This window comes from Pteropus medius, unplaced genomic scaffold (assembly GCF_902729225.1).
Source record: "Pteropus medius unplaced genomic scaffold, Ma_sr-lr_union100, whole genome shotgun sequence".
In the NCBI taxonomy this organism is placed as follows: Eukaryota; Metazoa; Chordata; class Mammalia; order Chiroptera; family Pteropodidae; genus Pteropus; species Pteropus medius.
In genome coordinates, this window is record NW_024352947.1 from 2,049,590 (window position 1) to 2,068,416 (window position 18,827).

An 18,827-nucleotide genomic window follows, 5' to 3' on the forward strand; every position below is an offset into this window, starting at 1 on the left:
AAATGAAAAAGCTGCAATGTGACCATTCTGACCTCGCCCCGCTGTTTTCAACCCGCCTGTGATTTGTGGGAAGGTAGCGGGTCATGCGTGACGTGTGCACGCCCAGCGGAATGGACTCAGTGCGTGACACCGCCTTGGACTTGGCACTGTGCGCCCACGTCAGTCCCGCCGAGGTTCAGGGTGTAAGTTCTAGGAAGGTGCTCAGTGCTCTGTGTGAGAAGTTCGCCCTCACTTCCCAGACTCCGGGAAGGAAACCAGCTCTCGGTGGTGGCGACTCGTGTCACCGCACACCCTTAAGCGAGCTGACATGCCCCGCCAAAGCCTAGAGGACGTGCCTCGCTTAGTAGGTGTTAGATAATGACAGCAACGACCTATGGGACTGATCCCAAAGCTTCTGTAATGACTCTGACCCTCCTGTGAAATTCCGATTTCAATCGTATGCGGGGTACAATAAATCTTTATCACACACACAGAGAGCTAATTGAATTGCTGTTTGGAGGCAGAAATAACAAAATGGGGGTAAGAGGCTTTTAGCCTGTGCCGTTTGGCAGTTAACACATAGTCCCTGAGGCTGTGGAGAACAGGAGGCCCAAAGCCAAGGCCCTGTGCGCAGAAATGCTGATTTATTCAGACCCAGACAGTCACACTTCTCCGCAGGACTCTCATTAGTATGGTTAGTATTTTTAAATCTTACGCTAAAAGAAGGTATATAGCTCTGTAACTTGAGGCTCTTTCGATAGTCTCCCCATGCATCGAAATAAATGTAGACCCTTACTTCAGGTGAAATGTTTCTGGATTTCTTTTTCCTGGAGATATAAGTAGCCATGCCTACAGATCAAATATTCTGTTTGAACTGTCCTAGGAAAGATGTTTTCCAAATGGCAGACGAACATGTTGTGACCTAAATATTCATGGGCTGAAGTCGCCACCGGAATACCTCCACGACCAAACGTGACTCACTGCTCTGCACTGTGCCTGACCTCGACGGCACCTGAATGTTACTGATGGTAACACGCAGAATGACACAGTAATAGCTAAGTAAAAGTGCTAAGTGATGGGACCTACAGATGATATAACACGGCTCCTTTTCCCCCAAATATAAACTATATTTAGAAATATTCAAATGTGACATGATTACTCTACACAGGATGTCTTATCTCAGCCTCAAGGGCTTCTGCTGAATGGCTGGAGGAGGCTCTTTGGATTATGCAACCCAACTTCTAAAGCCATTCAAAGGATGAGATCAATCAGCGCGTGGATGTCTGCAATTTAAACGAGGAATGCTGGAGTCCCGTCTCCAGACCTTGTCTGCCCTGGGAGAAAGTCATGTCCTAGAGGATTTTCATGGCTGATTTTGCGATAAATTTTACATGCCCTGAAGACCTGCTATACTACTTGGAGTTTTAAAAGGCTATTCTACATTTTTTTCAAAGAAATATTTACGTAAGATTGTATTATAGAGGAAACTGTTTATACCATTGTAATAGGGATGGTCTATTAAGATTGTACTTAACCTCAACTGTTTTTCAGATTAAAAAGTACAGCTTTGACGCCCAATGTCTAAATGATTCCAAGTAATTATTTGCCTACGGTATATTTTTTGTCCTCAAAGATTTTTTTCTGTGGCTCGTATGGATTGTTTTATGCTGCTTAGTGCCATACAGAAGCACACACTATTAAATGATAAAAACCAGTGCAGATGTAGACTTTATATTCTATAATTAGAAAAAAAAAAGACCTCACATTCACAAAGGAAAGCTGTTTGCAATCAAGCATGTTAAGTTGTATTGTCATGGGGAAGGAGCAGGTAACAGGCTGATTGGGTTAACACGAAGTTCACTTTTAAATTAGGTACAGATCGGTTTGTTAGTGGTAAATACGGAGAGTGTAGATACTCCCAATCACGGATTTATCTGGGAACAGAGACATCCACGGATAATCCATAAATCCAGTCATTTTCCATCTTTCGACCTCTTAAGTAATTTACAGATGGACTTTTTGTATATTTTTATGCCTTTTAAAGTATTACTGTGCAGGGTTCACGACTTTTGAGGAAAATGCAGGCTGTCAACAGAAACAGCAACGAGGGATGTAGATAGCCCGAGATCTGGGAAGTGGTACCCGTCATTTTTATTTGACTGCGATCATCTGTATTGTAATCAATACTATTGCTGCTAGAGGCCCCACCAGTGGCACCGAAGGAGTTAAAGGGCATTCCCTTCGCACCCCAGAAGCTCAGAGGATGAAGTAGGTACATGTGTTCCATTCACCGATGCCTCTGACCTTGGTCGGCGACAGAGGAAAGGCGTGTCTTCTCACACTGTTCCCATGAAGAAAAGGCAAGCGAGTGAGGGTGACTCAGGGCTGCTAGTGGCCTACGCGCAGCTGGATGTTTTTCTGAATGGTTCCACGTACACGCTTTGGAATCAGGAAGAGAGACATTTTACTCTTCGCTAACCAAATAAAATCATCTATAAATCATATGCAAAACGACTTTGAGTAACCAGAAACTTAAAAGTCTAGGAATTAAAAGGAGTTCCACATTTTCCCTTTAACTCCTCCCCTTCCCCCCTCTGGGGTATAAACAAAGACATCTGCCACATCAAGAGTCTGGCTTGTTTGTTTTTTTTTTGTTTTTTTTTTTTACTGGTAACTGAATGCAGTCATTAAAGTTTACTTTGGAAGGAGCTTTTGAAATTTCAAAAATGACTTCTGCAAGTCGCACTATTTTAAATTTCACTAAAAATAAAATTTAGCTTTTTAAAGCTTAACATTTCTTTTAACCTCATGATGAATTAAAACATCGTGCTGCGAATTATAACCTATAATCAGCTTATTAAGAATGTTTCTTGAAAACTGCCTTAAACAGGCTACTAAAAAATCACTATTAAAATACATATAATGATGGGTCCCCCAAGTTACTGGACCACCCCTAAGGAAAATATACACACTAAATGCTGTTTAATTTAAAACATAGAGTAAGTCTATATATACCCCGTCTTCGAACTCTTTGTAAGTTGCACAACTTCCTTTCACAGAGAAGTCTGCCAAGCCACTGATCAATGAGTACAAGCTGCAAACACCTAGAAATTTCTTCCTATGCGATAGCAGAGGGTAGTCTGTCCATGTGTCTCCCGCTTTCCACCTTTATCCGTTTATAAATTCAGGTTTCAGGACATCAACAAAGCTCGCACATGGCTTTCGGTCTGACTTCATGCCAAAGTCCTCCCAGAGGTAGGCTTCCCCCCGCCCCGGCACCCCTCTTTTGTCTTCGGTGCATTTCATTTGGCCCAACGGGGCTGTTTTCTTCCACAGCTTTCCAGAGAGCAGCCCCACGTCTTGACAAGTCTCTTCGATGGCGTCACTATCTACCGTTGCAGCATGGCTGGCTCGACTGCAAGCCGAAAAATAAACAAGTGCTTTCTGGCTGTGCTCTGCTCAGCTGTCCCCTTATCCTAGTCCGCCCCATCCAGTCGCCCTTCCCCAGTCCCCGGCACTTTCTTCCCCTCCCATCGGTCGCCTTTCTGTCCTGTCTTTTACCTCCTGTTCTTCTGCAGTTCTAGCCAAACCCCAACCCCAAACCCACACATCCTTCAAGTCGCACTGCCCTTGGTGATTAGAGCAACGGCCATTCTAACCTTACTTGCGAAACATTAAAAAATGCCTCGGAAAATGTTCAGTGCTCCCAATTTTATTTTTATTTAATGCTAAAAGTTAAAGGAAAAAAAAAGATACTGTAAATCTGACAAATGACAGAATGCAGGTGATATTTCCACAGTGTGATTTTAAAATATAACGTTGATATCTGAGATTACACTCACTTCGGTTGACAGGAGTTTCATCATATATAGAAAAAGTTATCACCTTCAACTTAAAAAAAAAAGGAAAGGTCAAAAGGTGGCACACTTTTAAAATACTCGGTGGCCAAGGAAAGGTATATAGTAAAAGCTGTAAACCATGTGTACGTTCTCATAACTTTTAATGTGAGGCCACATGAAAGACAGTACATCTGTTAAATTCTATAAATTGTTAAAGCAAAGAAAGGGAAAGCTCCGACACCCCACCCCCTAATATTCCGAGTATTAAAAGCACAGCTGAAATGTTAGGATTTGCAATCTGATACTGCCCGTGTACAGTAAGTAGCTTTCTGACATTTTTATCCAGCTGTGGGGGATCTCCACACTGTCATCAGGTACAACAAAAGATCAAACCCATGTCCCAATGTTAACTTTTTAACTTAAGAGAATGCCAGGAAAATAACCCAGATCGACATTTCCCAGCTGCGAGCCTTCCACAAAGGCCACCCAGGGGCCAGGCAGACTCACACGCGACTTATTTTTTTAAGAGGAGTAACCTGCGCGCAACACACAGCCCTTTAAAGCTGTTGGTTTTCTCTCCCGGAAACTCCGGTCCAGAGAAACCACAGGTTGCCCTTCCCACAGCTGGATGGACTTACTCAAAACAGCGGGATGGTTCTGTATTAATCTTTTTGGAAAGCTTATCTGTATTCAGATTGCAAAACATACAGATAGCTACCACAAATTAGGTCAAGTGACTGATAAACTTGTAACATCTACGAGGTCAAATTCCAGTTTATAATAAAGTGCCTAGATACGCATTTATACAACAGACCATAATAGTCGAATTCTTTACAAATGTCTTTATGGGCATGTAAGACAGACTGTTTCTGCATGTGTACATTTACATAAGAGAAACCAGTCCGATCTGAGTCATAGCTACTCCAATTAAAAAAAAAAAGTGTAACAACAAACTGGTTAATCATGCAGGTCTGCTTGTGACATAACGATGGCCGGTAAGGTGAATCTGCACAGCGTCGGTGATGGGTGCACTCATTCGAAACACTACGAAAAAATACTGGACTCGGTGCAGTATCCGATTTCCAAGTGTTAATAACCTGACCATTAAAAAGTATTTGAACAATTTCAAAAAGACAAAAACATAACCAAAAAAATCACCCGAAGTGGGCCACAATCTATATTTTCAAATTAAAACAGAAGCAGGGTTGTGAACGATACACGTAACTTGTAATAGACCTCGAAGCGATGATTCAGCCTAATTATAGGTCCAAGTTACAAACACCTGAACATAAAAGGACGTAAAATAGTGTTCCCGAGGATGTTAAGTCATAACAGCACAAAGGAGAAACCAGGATCGCTGTGAGACAACTACTCCTAGTAACGGATGATTTATTGGTTTAAGAAAAAATCATTTTACTGATGCAAAATAGCGATCGAAAGAAATTAGTTTACAAAAGGCTTCTAAAAATAGTTTGAGGGGTGGGGCCTGTCTATTATGTGAAACCTTTTCTTTGATTTTCACTAGTTTGTCATTGTTTTTCAGAAGAACTGTATTATTCACTTGGTATTTCAAACACATGTAAGAAGATTACAGGTTTCCTCCACCCCCATTTGGGCTGTCGCTGATGTGCCCACGGGCAGTCCTGGCGGCACCGGGCGCCGCCTCTGTCTGTCACTGTACCATACTGTATTCAGCACTCACGACAAAGCAGGGTGTAGGTGACAGCATCGACAGCAAAAGCGGTACAGGTAAATGATAAAAAACAAAACACGAAACAGAAACGAAACCAATCCCCACAATCTCCAAGTTCACCTGGCCTGTAACTTCTCTTACAACTCTTTTCAAAGGAAACGACACCAGCGACAACAAACAGAGCTCCTGGGGGGGGCGCCTGAGCAGAGGAAGTGGCGCGGCGGGGCCGGGCTCCGCTCCCGCGGCACTGCCATCCCGTCCGCACCGCCGGACGGTATCGCCGCCTCCCGGCACCGGACCGTGTATTATGTAACCGACTAGCATGCAGCATGAGCATCTCACAACTGATCACGTGGGCAGCGGACAGTGGTCAACTCTGCCTTAAAAAAAATCCCCCTCCCCCCCAAAACCGGTCCTGAAACTCTCTCGCAGCAGAAGCTCTCAGGCAGTCAGTCCTCAATAATCCACAGCTCGACTTTAAGAACAAAACAGAGAAAGAGTCACCATCTATCTTCCTATTAACCTAAGGACAATGTTTTGGGGTGAACTTGGTATTTCCCGGTGGCATGCCCACTTCACGACAGAGCCCCTTCCCCTCGCTTCCTTCCCTTCTCCACCAGCTGGCCTCCGGCCTGAGAAAGGGGCCAGCAGTAAGGAACGACAGACAGTAAGGCAATCTTACAATGTCAGAAAATGTATTTGGCTTTTTTTTTTTTCTTTTTTTCCCCCCTCTTTTTAAAATAAGTGCATACAAATACAGCTAAAAAGCATTTCGGATTTGCCAAGTGCTCTAAAAAAGCAGCGCGAGTCACAGCCTACATTGACCGGTAACTGTCACCAGGGTAATAAAGCACAGAGATATGCTAATAACGTTAACAAAAGAAGAAAATGCCTTTATAAGTACATACCTTTTGTCGTCAAAAAAATATAGAAACACAATGTATTCAAAAAATCAAAATTATACAGCCATGTTTATGGAGTCTACATTTCCCTTGTCTTGGATATATATATGTGGAGATATAGACACAATTCGAGCAGTTCTAGTTAAGGGCGATCACCGGGTTTTTCTGAAACCGGAAAGTCACGAGTCTCTCTCTTTCTTCACTTTCACGTCTCCGGCAAGGATGGTCGCGATCTCCCCTTGCATAAAGGCCCAGGGGACGTTGGAGCCCACGAGAGGGCATTTTTCTCCACTGGGACAATAGACCTCTCCGCTGGCTCCCTGCTGTTTGATGCTTTGTCTGGAGCAAGGGAAGCAGAACTTGTGCGAAGGGACCGACGGGCACTGCACGAAGTGGGTGTCCTCCAGCCGCTCGTGACAGAGGGTGCAGCACAGAGGGGCGCTGGCTGCCAGAGAGGAGTCCGGGAGGCTGGTGGGGTGCACTGGCTCCAGTCCTCCTGCGCTGCCTGCCCCCTGGCCCCCCACCTCTCTGGGACCGAGCCTTCTTTGGTTCACAGAGGACGGAGAGGGTGGGCTGCTGCTGTTCCTCCTGGTCGTGGAGTGGACCTGGGTGGCCTCTTTCGAGGCGTGACTGCCCCCTGCACTGTCTGCTACCAAGATCAGCGCAGCCATGGGGGACTGGCCATTCTGGGCCGCTTCGGGCGGCGTGGTCCGGTGGGAATGAGGGGAGGCAGTGGGTGGTGGTGGGGACACGAAAGAGGATGTAGGAGTAATAGGGATCTTGAGCCCTTCCGTGGACGTGGACAGCCATGGCTGTGCCTCTCCATTGATCTTGGGGGGCCCGACTTCGCCTTCCGGTTCTGGAGAAGGCTTTCTTTTCCTCGCTGTTCTTGCGACTGGAAAACAAAACGAACAAAAGAGGGCAAACAGGAAATAAATGACCACGCACTGGAAAGGATCTTTCGCAAAACCAAGACATTTCTGTTCTTTAAAAGGCTGTTCATAAACCCTCACGAGTTTCACGTGCACGTGCACCTTAAAACAGTCCTATGGGACTCTCGGGCCGGACGGCGGTTTCAAAAAAACAAAACCACACACAGAAAATGACACACACACAACCGCCTGGTTACACGCACGCACGCGCGTAAGCAGCTGGAACTGTGCAGATGAGGGCCACGGTCCCCCGACAGGTTAAGGGCTGACTGGTGCCCCGCTCCCATCCCAGAATGTGCCGGGAAGGGAAAGCCCTGTGTCAGAGCCTCTCACGCCGTCTGACTCATCTCTGTTGTGCTGCTTCAGCACATGAACACGTTGCCGCTAAGCACTGGTTCCGCCTCGGGCAGAGCAGGAAGTTGGGTGTTTGTTGTTTCTGGGCTGGGGTAGAATGGTGAATGGAAAGGGCACCCCCACCCGCGCGCTCTGCCCCCCTTTCTCCCCGGGGCGCCCTCACTCCCCTGCCGCCCCTACCTGCTTTAGACCCGTTGGCCCCGTTGGCCTCGAACCCCAACAACCTGCCTGCAGTCAGGGCCGGCTCCTTCTTAAACTTGCTCTCGAAGGGCCCCGAGTGGCCGTGCTGGTGCAGCGCCAGCAGCGTGTCCCGCACCGTCTTGGGCCGGTTGACCCAGTCCTGCTCTCCCGGCGCGCGGCCCTTGCCCGCGCCCTCGGCGCCCAGCTCGGCGGCGCCGGCCGCGGTGGACAGGCTGTCGGCCGGGCCGCGGTGCGCGGCGGGCGGCTTCTCCTTGGCCGCCGCCTCGCGCGGCTCGTGCTCCGCGCCCGCGCTGCTCGACACGGACGCGGGCCGCTTGTGCGCGCCCAGCTCGGCCGGCGGCGCGGAGCCCAGGCCGGCGGCCGCGGCACCGGACACGGCGGCCAGCGAGGCGGCGGCGCGGCCGCTGAGGCCGAGCGCGGCGGGCAGCGGCGCCGCCGAGCCGTTCATGAGCGGCACCAGCGTGGGCGGCACGGCGTGGCCGCGCCGCGGGTTCGGGCTCTGGCGGTTCAGCTCCGGCGGCTCCTCCAGCTTGGAGAAGCCGTTGGGCACCAGGATGCCGTTCACGGGCGGCGGCTGCGGCGTCGGCGGCTGCGCCAGGCCCGTGGCCGGCCGGGCGCCGCCGAAGTCGGGGCCGAGGCGCGGGGGCCGCTCGGCGGCGGCCAGCGGGTAGCGCTCCAGCGCCTGCGGGGCGCGCGGGGCGGCCTCGGGGCCGGCGTGGCCGAGCTGCTGCTGCTGCAGGAGCAGGTCCTTGGCCGAGAGCGGCGGCGGCTTGGCGGCGGCCGGGGCGGCGGCGCCGGGCGGGGAGCGGCCCTCCGGGAAGCAGCCGTGCGCCCGCTTGAGCTGCCGCGCCGTCTCGATGACGAACTCGACGCGGTCGGCGCCCTCGTAGTTGACGCAGCCGCGGCACACGGGCTCCGTGAAGTCCCAGATCATGGCCCAGGGCATGCGGGGCAGGTCACACAGGTAGCACGACTGCCGCCGCGACGCGGCCGCCACCGCCACCGCCGCGGCCATGTCCGCGGAGCCCGCGGAGGAGGGGGCGCCGCCGCTCGCCGCCGGCCCCGCGTGCGCCCTCCGGCCCCCCCAACCCCGCGGCTCCCCCACCAGCGGCGGCGGCGGCCGCAGGGGCGGCGGCAAAGGCAGAGCCCGCGCGGGCTGGGCGCCCGCGCAGCGCCCCCGGGGCACGAGGGGCGGCGGGCGCGGGCTGAGGGGCTGCAGCCGCGGCAGCACGGCCCCCCGGCGGGCGCGGGCGCGGGCGGGCGGCGGGCGCGGCGGCGGGGGCTCGGCCGGGGCCGCGGCGGGCCTCCAGACCGGGGCGAAGACGGGCCGCGCGGGCGCGGGCGAGCGCAGCAGGTCGCGGCGGCGGCGGGCGCGGAGTGCAGGGCGGGGGCGGGGAGGCCGGGGGGCGGGGGCCGGGGGGCGGCCGCCGGGGCAGGCTCAGCCCGAGCGGCGGAGCATGCCGCGCCGGGGCGGCGGCGGCGGCGGCGGCCGGGCGGCGTGGAGCCCGTGCGCGGCGCGGGCCCCGGGTCGCTCCGCTGCTCCCTCACAGCTCCGGGCGTCGCCGCTCTCCAGCGCGCGCGTCAGCGCCCAGCCCGCCTCAGCTCCGCCGCCGCTGTCGCTGCTGCTGCTGCCGCCGCGCCGCTCCACTTCTACAGACTTGTTCTTCGACAGCTCGCACGGCGCCTGCGCGGGCCCCCTCCCCGCGCGCGCGCGCCCGCGCGTCCTCCCCCCGCGCGCGCGCGCCGCCGCCCCTCCCCCGCGCGGAGAGCGGGCGCTGCCGGGAGAGGCGGCTCCGCGCCGCGCGGAAGGCGCTGCCGGCGCGGTCTGCTCCTCTCCAGCCGCCCGGCCGCCTCGACCGTTCAGGCCGGGCCTCCCTCCCCGCCAGGCCCGTCTGGGGAAAATCGTGCTAAAACTCGTGTTTTTGCCAGCGAGGCCACGGTGTGGCTTGGGGCTGTCAGTACTGCCTGCGGGATGGGGATTCTCCATCCGGCGTGGCCCACGGGTGTTAGGAGTTACACTCGGACTGTTCAGTAAGTGCTTTACACTCGCATGTGTCTCGGGAGGGACACGCGCTGCCGGTCCCTTTAAGTTATCCTAACGGGACAGCGACTTCCCAAGCCTGGCACCTTCCGGAGGGCGGGGGTCCGGGGCAGAGAACGGCCTCACGACCCCGAGACCCGTCTGCCCCGTCCCCCCTCCTCGCCAAGCGGGGGTCCTCGCGGCGCCACCGCCCGGCCGCTTCTGCAGGTCCCGCGAGCGCCGCCGCCGAGTGCGCACGCTCCGCGCGGACGTGACTCGCGCCGCTGGCGCTGGCGGCCTCATTGAGCGAACGCACATTCCAGGGATCCGGCTCCGCGGCCAGCGCGTCGCGTCACCGCGCAGGCCCCGCCCCCGGCGGCCTGCGCCCGGCGTGGACTCGGGGTGGCGCGGCGCGGGCTGCGCGCTGAGCGGCTGGCGCGCCCCGGCCCGGCCCGGCGGGGGCGTCCGCGCCGGGGCTTGGCCGCACGGCCCCGGCCGGGCCGGGCCGAGCCGAGCCGAGCCGAACCCAACCCTCGAGTTCCGCTCTTGCATCGGGAGGAGGAGCCGGTGCGTGTGATGGTAAATCACCTCCGGCTGGTCGTTAGGCTCACTACTTAGTCGCGGGCTTATCACCGCCGGTTGGGATTTTGACACTTCACCTCTCAGGGCGGCCTCTGTAGCTGCTTTTGTTGGAAAACCGGCCCCCTGAGACTGGAATGAGCTGGTTAAGTATGGGAAGAACAGGGTACTAATTATATTATCTTTCCTACCACCGGATTGGTAGGTGGAGAGAGAAAAAAAAATCCTGCTGACGTTTCCCTCTAGTTGTTGCTATTGAAAATGCCAGGTTGCTTCAAAGGATTAACCACAAGGAAGAGGAAAAACACCCTTAGAAAAACAGTGGAGGGAGCCGCTCGAAGCACATGAAAAAACCTGTTCGCAACGGCACAGAAAGTGTAATGCCAGACTTAAAAAATGTTGTTTTCAGGCTGACGCTGAACGTCGTCTCGGGGATTTCCAGAGAGGGAGCGCGGGCCGTTACGGGCTCCCCATCTGCTCCGGGTCCTGCCCCACAATCGCAGGCTGGCCTCGCCCCGTCCTAGCCGGGGAATCAGACCTGCCCGGTCCCTTCCTGGGAGCAGCTGGGCCTAGGAGGTTTAGGTTACTCTCCCTGGAGACCGGGCGCCACCCATTTTGCACGTGACTTGACCCACCGGGCCTCTGCCCAAAGGCGATGAGGCCCAGTCTTTGTGCCGCAGAGAGGTGAACCATCTCAACACCCCCGAGAGATGGCCCCACTAGGCAGCGAGGGAAACAAGACGAGAAAACTCGGGTTAGAGCCATGGCCTAATTATACTCATTTACCTGCCAGCGGGCACTGGTAGCCTCAGGGGAAAGCCCAAAGTAGAACTACCGCGAGCAAACTCTGCCTTGACAAGTACTAAGGAAGGATTTTTGTACAACAGAGCCTTTCTTCTCCAAAGAGAGAGCATTTCCTTTTTATCTCGCACTGCCAGTTCAATGTCGAAACTGGGTTACTGTCACTTCCCTAATGAAATGCCCGCAGGAACATGGCGAGGCTATTTCAGTTCTGGACTCTCTCGCCATGAAAGGATCCGGGATCAAGGGGGTTAAGGCCGGCCCCAGACCCAGGGCAGCCATTCCTTACATTGTATCTATCAAAAGCCTTTCCTGCTGCCCGGCCTTTCATGTAGCTGCAGCGGCTCTATCGGTGTGTGCTAAGTAAACACAGCTTTGTTTTCGTCTCCCGCCCCCTCCCTCCCCTCCCGGCGCAGCCCGGAGCTGGATCCCGGCCAGTCCCCGCGCCTCCTCCGCGCTGGGGCAGGGTTTCTAGGGTGAGGCAATGCGTCTGCAATTCGCGGAGACAAGGCAGGAATTGTAATTGTAGTTCATCATGTGATGACTTATGAAAGAGGAAGTCGGTATGTTTTAGTCACGTAGACTCAGCCCTCCTGCTTCGGGCCCCAGGCCCTCTCAGAAGAGCATTATGGTAATCTTTGCCATTCGGAGTCAAGGTTACGGGCTTGGCTGCAGTGAGCTCCCACACGTTCTTGTCGACAGGCAGTGCAGTGTGGTGGGGCAGTGGGTTGAGGCTGGCTTCTAACCACAATTCGACTCAAGAACGAAAGGAAATAGTCTATGGAGAACACGCCTGTTGAGTCTAGACGAAGCAACAGCCCTTACCAGCTCTAATTTCTAAGATTTAAGAAAATAATAAAAATCACAGTTTAGGAGCAAAAGGAAGGCCTGGGTTCTGGAGTAGGAGTAGGAGATGGGAAGGTAAGCGGGAGGGAGCAGCTCTGAGCTGTAGCTCGGTGGGAGGAACAGACCTGACCTCCCCACACTGAGACGTCCTCCGTGAGCGTTAAACATCTGCAATCTGAACCGGGTCCCCAGAGCTTATTCCAGTCAAGATGCTCTCGCTAACACACCGCGGCCCTGTACTGACAGCCCGCAGGGCAGTCTAAAGAAATGGTTCCCACCAGTGGGCAGCGGGTGCTGTCCAGGAGGTGGTGTTCCTAGGGGATGCTGGGTCACGCGTCCACCCTATATCCACATGTGAAATCACAGGCCTTCGTTCTTTAGAGTGGAGTTTCTATTAATAGCCTGATGTTGCAACCACACTAAAGCTTCTTAAACTCTGACCCTGGCATATTTGAAGGAGAAAAAACTGCACTGACGTGCGCTTGGATGAAGTACCGTAAGATTGGAAGGACACGTGCGATCTACGGGGCTTTTCCACTCTAAAAGGTTATAAATATGCATGTGAACACATGAACATAGCTACACATACTGTGGAGAGTCAGGACATAAATGAAACTTGTGATAGGTATAAGAGCATCTCCTAAGTAATAGCCCTTTATGAGACAATTCCACCGTTTTTCAAATTGCAAATATACTTTTTCAGAAATACTTCTCCTCTGTTTGACCTCTCCCCATAGCCTGCCCCCCCTGTGCACAGAAAGCATGCGGATATTAAAAAGACTCTTGCCTGTGGAGGAGATAAACTCTCTGTGGAGGGTCTAAGCATCAGGCCAAATAAAGTCCCAGGAGCTCTTAATCACCCACATATTATACACAGAAGCCGTTAATCACGGCCTACGTGTAAACATGCATACAGGTCCCCGTTAGAGGAACGTTTGGGGTCTTGATGTAGGTTAACTTCTTACTGATTCAGAACTTAAAGAGCTAAGTGGAAAATACAGACAAAGGAGAGACCGAGGTCGCGCACTCGCTCGGTCTGCAAGGAAATTTGCAGGAGAACTGGAAGGGATTCAGCAGCCGCTTGCTGCCGGCCCCTCCTCTTGACTTTTTGGAAAGAGCAGGACGAAATATACTTTTCTGGAACAATCTCTGGATGTGAGTTTGACACATTTAAGACACTCAGTAAAATCCTTTAAAAGATAACAGTAGGAAGATGCTGACAAAATCGTGAACTAACTTCACAGATCATGTTCAAAAACGTTAAAATGCTAAATTTTCTTTCGTTAGCTTGCCTGCTTAAAAGCGTAACTTTCGTACATACACGCTCAGTAATAAGGGAACAAAAAAAGAGAAGATGTTCCAATTCTAAAAGTTGAAAAATCACGTAGCTTCGTGTGTATCATCTCTTTCATATGGATGTTCAAAAAACTGTTTGAAGCGTAAATTCTATTTTCTTGTCATCCCTTTTCAGAAACTAAAGACCTAAGGTATTAAAAGATGAAGTGATTTGCCTACAGTGACACTAAAGGTGAGTGTTAAAACCGAAATCCAGGTATGAGTCCTGTTGTCTAACAGTATGGTCTAGAACATTCTATTTGCAATTTGCATTTAAATAGAATATTTCCTTTAGTTCTTAAGCACTGTTTAGAGGTTTAGCAAATGAACGTTAACATTTGCGAGTGTTAACAAAAAAAATGTTGAGATGCGTATCTATATATTTGTAGAAAAAAAGAAAACCCAGGTATGTTTCATAGGACATGCAATTCAAGGAAAAGTAAACAATTACAACAGATAGAGTAGAGGTGAGAGACGCTGGCCACCACCTGTGCCTAGCCTGGGACTCTTTAAATGGCAAACCATTATGCGCTGGTCTTTATGAACCTTAAATAAAAATGGATGTTGGTGTTAGTATAAAAGATTCAATCCTGGGATTTAGTTTGGCAAGGAAGTGGTTTGGGTACTCACCAAACTGGAAAACTGCACCTCCAGCTCTTTATGACCTATATTTCCTTTAAAACAAAGAGGAAAATCGCATGAAATCATTTAATTCCTATTGTAGGACTCCAATCCTGGCCGCTTTGCACTCAAACAAATAAATATCATGAGCTACGGGGCCCCGAAAAGGAAAAAGGAGGTCAGATATTTCATAGAATTTCATGGGGCGATAGGAAGCAAAACAATCATTACCTATTCAAATAAGCCTTCATTGTTAGTGTTAGCATTTTTTATGAAACAGAAATTCGGTGCTAGGAACTGGACTGACTTTCCCTTGACAAGACGAAAATGTATTTTTAAAAGAACAATCAGCAGGAAAATTTGGTCTTCATCCATGGGGTTTCAGTAATCTGTTCTGGTGGCCTACTTGCCCCAGTCTAATGTGTTTGGCAAAAAAAAAAAGTATTTTTTTTTTGTGTGTATGTGGTATTCCATTGATATCCATTCAGATATCTAAATGTTTAACAATAAAATTCTTCAGACTTTTTTTTTTTTTGTCAGTTTTATATATAAAGGAGACAGAGCTCTCTGCAGAAAGGAAAGTTAAAAAGCCTAATCGTGGACTGTGGTGGATGAATCGGAGTGAATGCGGGGTGCATTGGCTCATCTGTTCCTGTGCCCACGTGGCAGCACCTCTTTGCCACGGGGAGTGCAAAACCATTGGGAGAATTGGTTCCCACTAAGTACATGGGGACAGATAGCCCGGGTCTGAGTCCTAGCAAAAGACCACTGGCGGACAGAAATAGATTGTCACAGACAGCTAAAATCAAATTCGAATGACCTTTGGAGGAGTTGTTGGAGAGCCTGTGCAACAACCCTTCCAGCAAATTCCTGAGTGAGGAAGTGGGTTCTGAAACACGCTTGGGGACTAACTACACGCACTGAGCTTCCTGGGGGCCATTACCTCTCGGCATTTAAGAGACAGCTAGATTTTAAACATTTTTCGGACTGCTTTTATTCTATCTAATTTGCATTATCAGAGCAATTCGTTATTCTTAACAGTCACTAAGAACATCAGCGTCTGTTCGCTTTATGAATTCGGTAAACCGAGGCACCAAGAAAATAAGGGCTTGGCCTTGAGACAAAGAAAATGTGCTGTGACACCACGGCTAGAATTCAGGTGTCCCAAACTGCAGCTCGCTCTTTGGCCCCTGGTGGGCTACCTCCTGTTTCTGGTTTCTTCACAGGTTCTTGTTTACATACATGTAGCGTCTGCACGGGCGATGGCTGAGTCGTCTTCAGACACCTGGCGTAGGACCCGAGACAAGTCGCTTGGACACTCTGGGCCTGTGTGAGCGGTTCTTCTGAGCGGGCGAGCGGCGGCTGGGCTACAAGCCGCGTTTCTACTGGCTCGCCCACGATGACGCGTCTTGGTGGGAAGTGGGCATCCGAGACTGACCCACCCAACCCAACATGCTCCTGACACACGGTGTCACAACACAATGCAGAGGAACGACGCGTGACTGCCTGCCCATTATTCTGGGCATCGTGCCGTCCAAACAAAGCTGCCGGCTCATCGCGTCGGTGAGGACGCTGCCTGCGAGGTTCGGGCCCAGGTCCCAGGCTAGGGGTGTCCAAGCCGCGGTCTGCGCCTCGTTCAAGTCAGTCGGGGCAGAAACGCCCGTGTCAGCATGAATATACCAAACTCAAGTGTTTCAAGGCTTAAGGAAAATATTTCTTTCCACAAGAGACTTATTTTATATCCATGGCAAAGACTCACTCTGCCGTGCACAGGCCTTTCAGGTCACTGCGGATGGCCTCAGCCGAAGAAGAGAGTGACAGTTCCACACAGTGACGGGCGTGTGGCGGAATAGGTCAGCAGGATGTGGAAACTCGTTTTGAGGTTTTTGGTATTCTCACCCAGGGTTCCACGGCTTAATAGTTGGTGGCTTCTTTGCTGGCTACATTCTGAATTTATAAATGACGTTATATGAGTACGTTCTGGGACGTCTGATGTTTTGGAATTTATTGTGACTTCGTTGACTATAGTGGCGTGTTATACTCATGGCCTTCTATCTGACTTTCATTTATTTGGGTCTTATGAAAAAAACTTAACGAAGCTTCTTAAATTTTGTGTTTTTCAAAAAATGGTCGTGGCGGGAAGCATTTACATGTAATGTTTCATTTCAACTGTTACTGAAAAAAAAAGAAAAGAAAAAGAGAGAGCCGTATTCTTTACTTTTCATCCAAGGGCTACCCAATACGTTTTAAAATGAGTGTTCCAGAGCCAGACTTCCAGATCCCTTGACTTGAGAGAGCAGGAAGGGTAGGCAGCCCCTCTTAGCTGTAACAGGAGACATTCTTTCAAAAGCCTGGAATGCTGAGCCCTCTCAGACTGAAACGTGTCAGGACATGCCTTTTTGGGATGCTGTCAAGTGGTTCAGGCTCAGAATTCTGCATTCCATACTTTTGAAATTGTTTTCTGTTGGCAGATGACCTCTTGATTATTTTCATGTGGTGGGTGTTCAGGCCAACCTCTCCTTTTCCAAGTAATTAAAAACAAACAAACAAACAAACAAGACCCACGCTCTGCAAAGTGTCCCTATTTCAGCATAAAGTTACAGGCTGCGTGAGTGCTGGGTCGGGTCAGCGAGCCTTGTCACACTTCAGAACAAGTCAGTTCCAAGGCAGACACATATTACCCAGAATGCTTCATTCTCCAGTGTTCACTCCCTCTTCTGAACAGTGTCACCGTGGTAAGGATTGAAAAATTACAGTTCTTGTAAAAAAGTTTTCACTTTTAAGGAGCTGTCATTTCCCTAGTAAAATCGAACGGTAATTTCCATTCACTTCAGTTCCTTTTGGGACAAAGGTTGGGAACGGATGAACAGACACATAAATGAATGGACAAGTGGGTGGAGTTGCCTTCTGACTGAGAAAGGCAGAGCTTCCCCCTTGCCCGAGAGGTATGAGCTACACGCAGGCCAGCTGTCCCACCCCACAGCCCCTGTTTTTAGGAAGTTCTGATTCGTGGATCACAGCATCGTACTGAGTGAGTGTACTGCACAGTGTGGGCCTGGGTAGAGTGACAGCGAATGCTCTGCTCCCCCACCCCGCCCCGCCCCACCGCCAAGAGTCCATTTTACAGGCGCGTCTGTGAGTCTAGAACAAAGGTGGCCAACTTAAGACTCCGCCACATTTGCCTTATCATAGAGTACACATTAGCAGATGGTTTTTCTTAAACACCATCTCCGAAACACAGAGGCATGGTCTCGGGTGATGGTTAAAAAAGAAAGGTCTCATCTCATTTCACTCGTGGGAATTATTTTTTAATTGTCTGTTTTATTGGGCAATTTCCCAGAGACTTTTTATACAATGAGAAACTCGTCTGGAAGAAGACAAACAGGACAGGCATAAAAGAGTCAGGGTTCTTTTAAAATATTTCATTTTGCAGACCAAGAATACAACTCGTAAATCTTTTTTATGCTTCTATTATGGTACATGAATTATGATATTTTAGGAGAAGCCAATAAAGCCAGCAGAAGGAAGAAAGCCACTTTCTTTAAGCTTTCCATAGGTCGTATAATCCAATTCTGTGGTGGCGTTTCAACACCTCCAATTGAGACTGTTGTTTACGAAGTAAGGACAGTAATCCGCGTGGAAAAGGCGGTTTTGCCGCCCTAGACAGCAGATGGTGTTGTTAAACGCACAGGCAAAGTCTAAGGTCATAAGGAACTAACAATTAACCAGAAATACGATCCGTCACAGCCGTTTAATGGGTAACCTTCCAGATATATGCCACTTGTATAATCGTGAGCGTTGGGAGGTATACTGTCAAGCTCAGAGCAGTTACACAGTCAGCTTAGAAATATTGTAATTCTCGATTAAGCATTTGGTGAAACCAACAAACTAGAAAGAACGTGAAAATCAGTGAGATTTCCTCACAATATTGCTTTCTGTCGCCTATTTTGAAAAATACTTTACCGATTCAGATTGCACAATTTCGTAGCCACCCCATAATATAATTGGTCTCCCCAAACTAATACTGTCAAAATTTGGGATTTTAGACTGCTAGTGTGAGTTGTTCTAAGACCCCTCTACGTTATTAGAGGCATCTGTTTTGCCCCTGCAGATTTCGGGGACCAGGGGCTGCGAGTAGGGGAGCGGCCATGGGAAGAGCATAGCCAGTAAGTAACGGGACACCGTTGAAATCTAGAAGTGGGTTCAGTTTCGATTGTAAATCGGATACGAGCAGATCAATGAGGTAAGAGCTTAGGAGGCTTTTCCAAGGAGAGTTTGCCATGGAGAATGCGTGACCTGTTTCCTTGTCAGTTAGGACTTTTCAGGACGAGGAACTGAATTCTAAATCCACCCAAAGGAAAAGGCCATCGGGGCGGCCACCAAGTCTGAATCACAAAGGACGGACTCCTGGGTTAGACTCTGGAAGCGTGAACCTTAGCTCATAGGCAAGAGCTCCCAGGAGAGTTGTGAGTCCAGCTGCAGAATCAGCCAATCCGAGAGCAGCGTCTGGAGAAGCTGAGACGTCCCAGTGCCCGGGGTTAATAGAAGTTGAGCAGAGAAACACAAGGTTCGGAGGTCACTGGCTAAACAAAGTAAATGAGTGGGTGAATTCCAGGCCGGACAAGAACAGTCGTTAAATTTCCCGGCTCTTGGCTGTGGCGAGGAGGTCTGAATCACAGAAAATGCATTCTAGTAAGAACCTTTTTCTTATGCAGTTTCACATAC

The 18,827-nt window shown here is 50.5% G+C and overlaps 1 protein-coding gene and 1 long non-coding RNA gene across 3 annotated transcripts; one reads left to right on the plus strand and one right to left on the minus strand.

Moving 5' to 3' along the window:
* Positions 1 to 3,962: 3,962 nt before the first annotated feature.
* On the minus strand, positions 3,963 to 9,549 carry IRF2BP2 (interferon regulatory factor 2 binding protein 2). 2 transcript variants are annotated; one of them, XM_039850412.1, is made up of 2 exons: positions 7,880 to 9,549; positions 3,963 to 7,308 (listed from the first exon to the last, which is right to left on the minus strand). In XM_039850412.1, exons 1-2 carry the CDS (start codon positions 8,913 to 8,915, stop codon positions 6,593 to 6,595), a joined length of 1,752 nt encoding a protein of 583 aa, XP_039706346.1. In that variant the 5' UTR covers positions 8,916 to 9,549; the 3' UTR covers positions 3,963 to 6,592. The 2 variants fall into 2 exon arrangements, with proteins under 2 accessions (XP_039706346.1, XP_039706347.1); XM_039850413.1 differs by having other exon boundaries at positions 7,928 to 8,963.
* A 103-nt stretch (positions 9,550 to 9,652) lies between these two features.
* Positions 9,653 to 15,434, plus strand: LOC120592643 (uncharacterized). The gene is made up of 3 exons (XR_005650179.1): positions 9,653 to 9,931; positions 13,618 to 13,674; positions 15,329 to 15,434. It is a non-coding gene; the product is annotated as an uncharacterized LOC120592643 (long non-coding RNA).
* Positions 15,435 to 18,827: the final 3,393 nt, after the last annotated feature.

Excerpts from the sequence above, each read along its gene's own strand:
- IRF2BP2 (XM_039850412.1), bottom strand. The coding sequence starts at position 8,915 with ATGGCCGCGGCGGTGGCGGTGGCGGCCGCGTCGCGGCGGCAGTCGTGC. Across the intron at positions 7,309-7,879 it reads GGCCAACGGGTCTAAAGCAG|TCGCAAGAACAGCGAGGAAA; the intron begins GTAGGGGCGGCA and ends TTTGTTTTCCAG.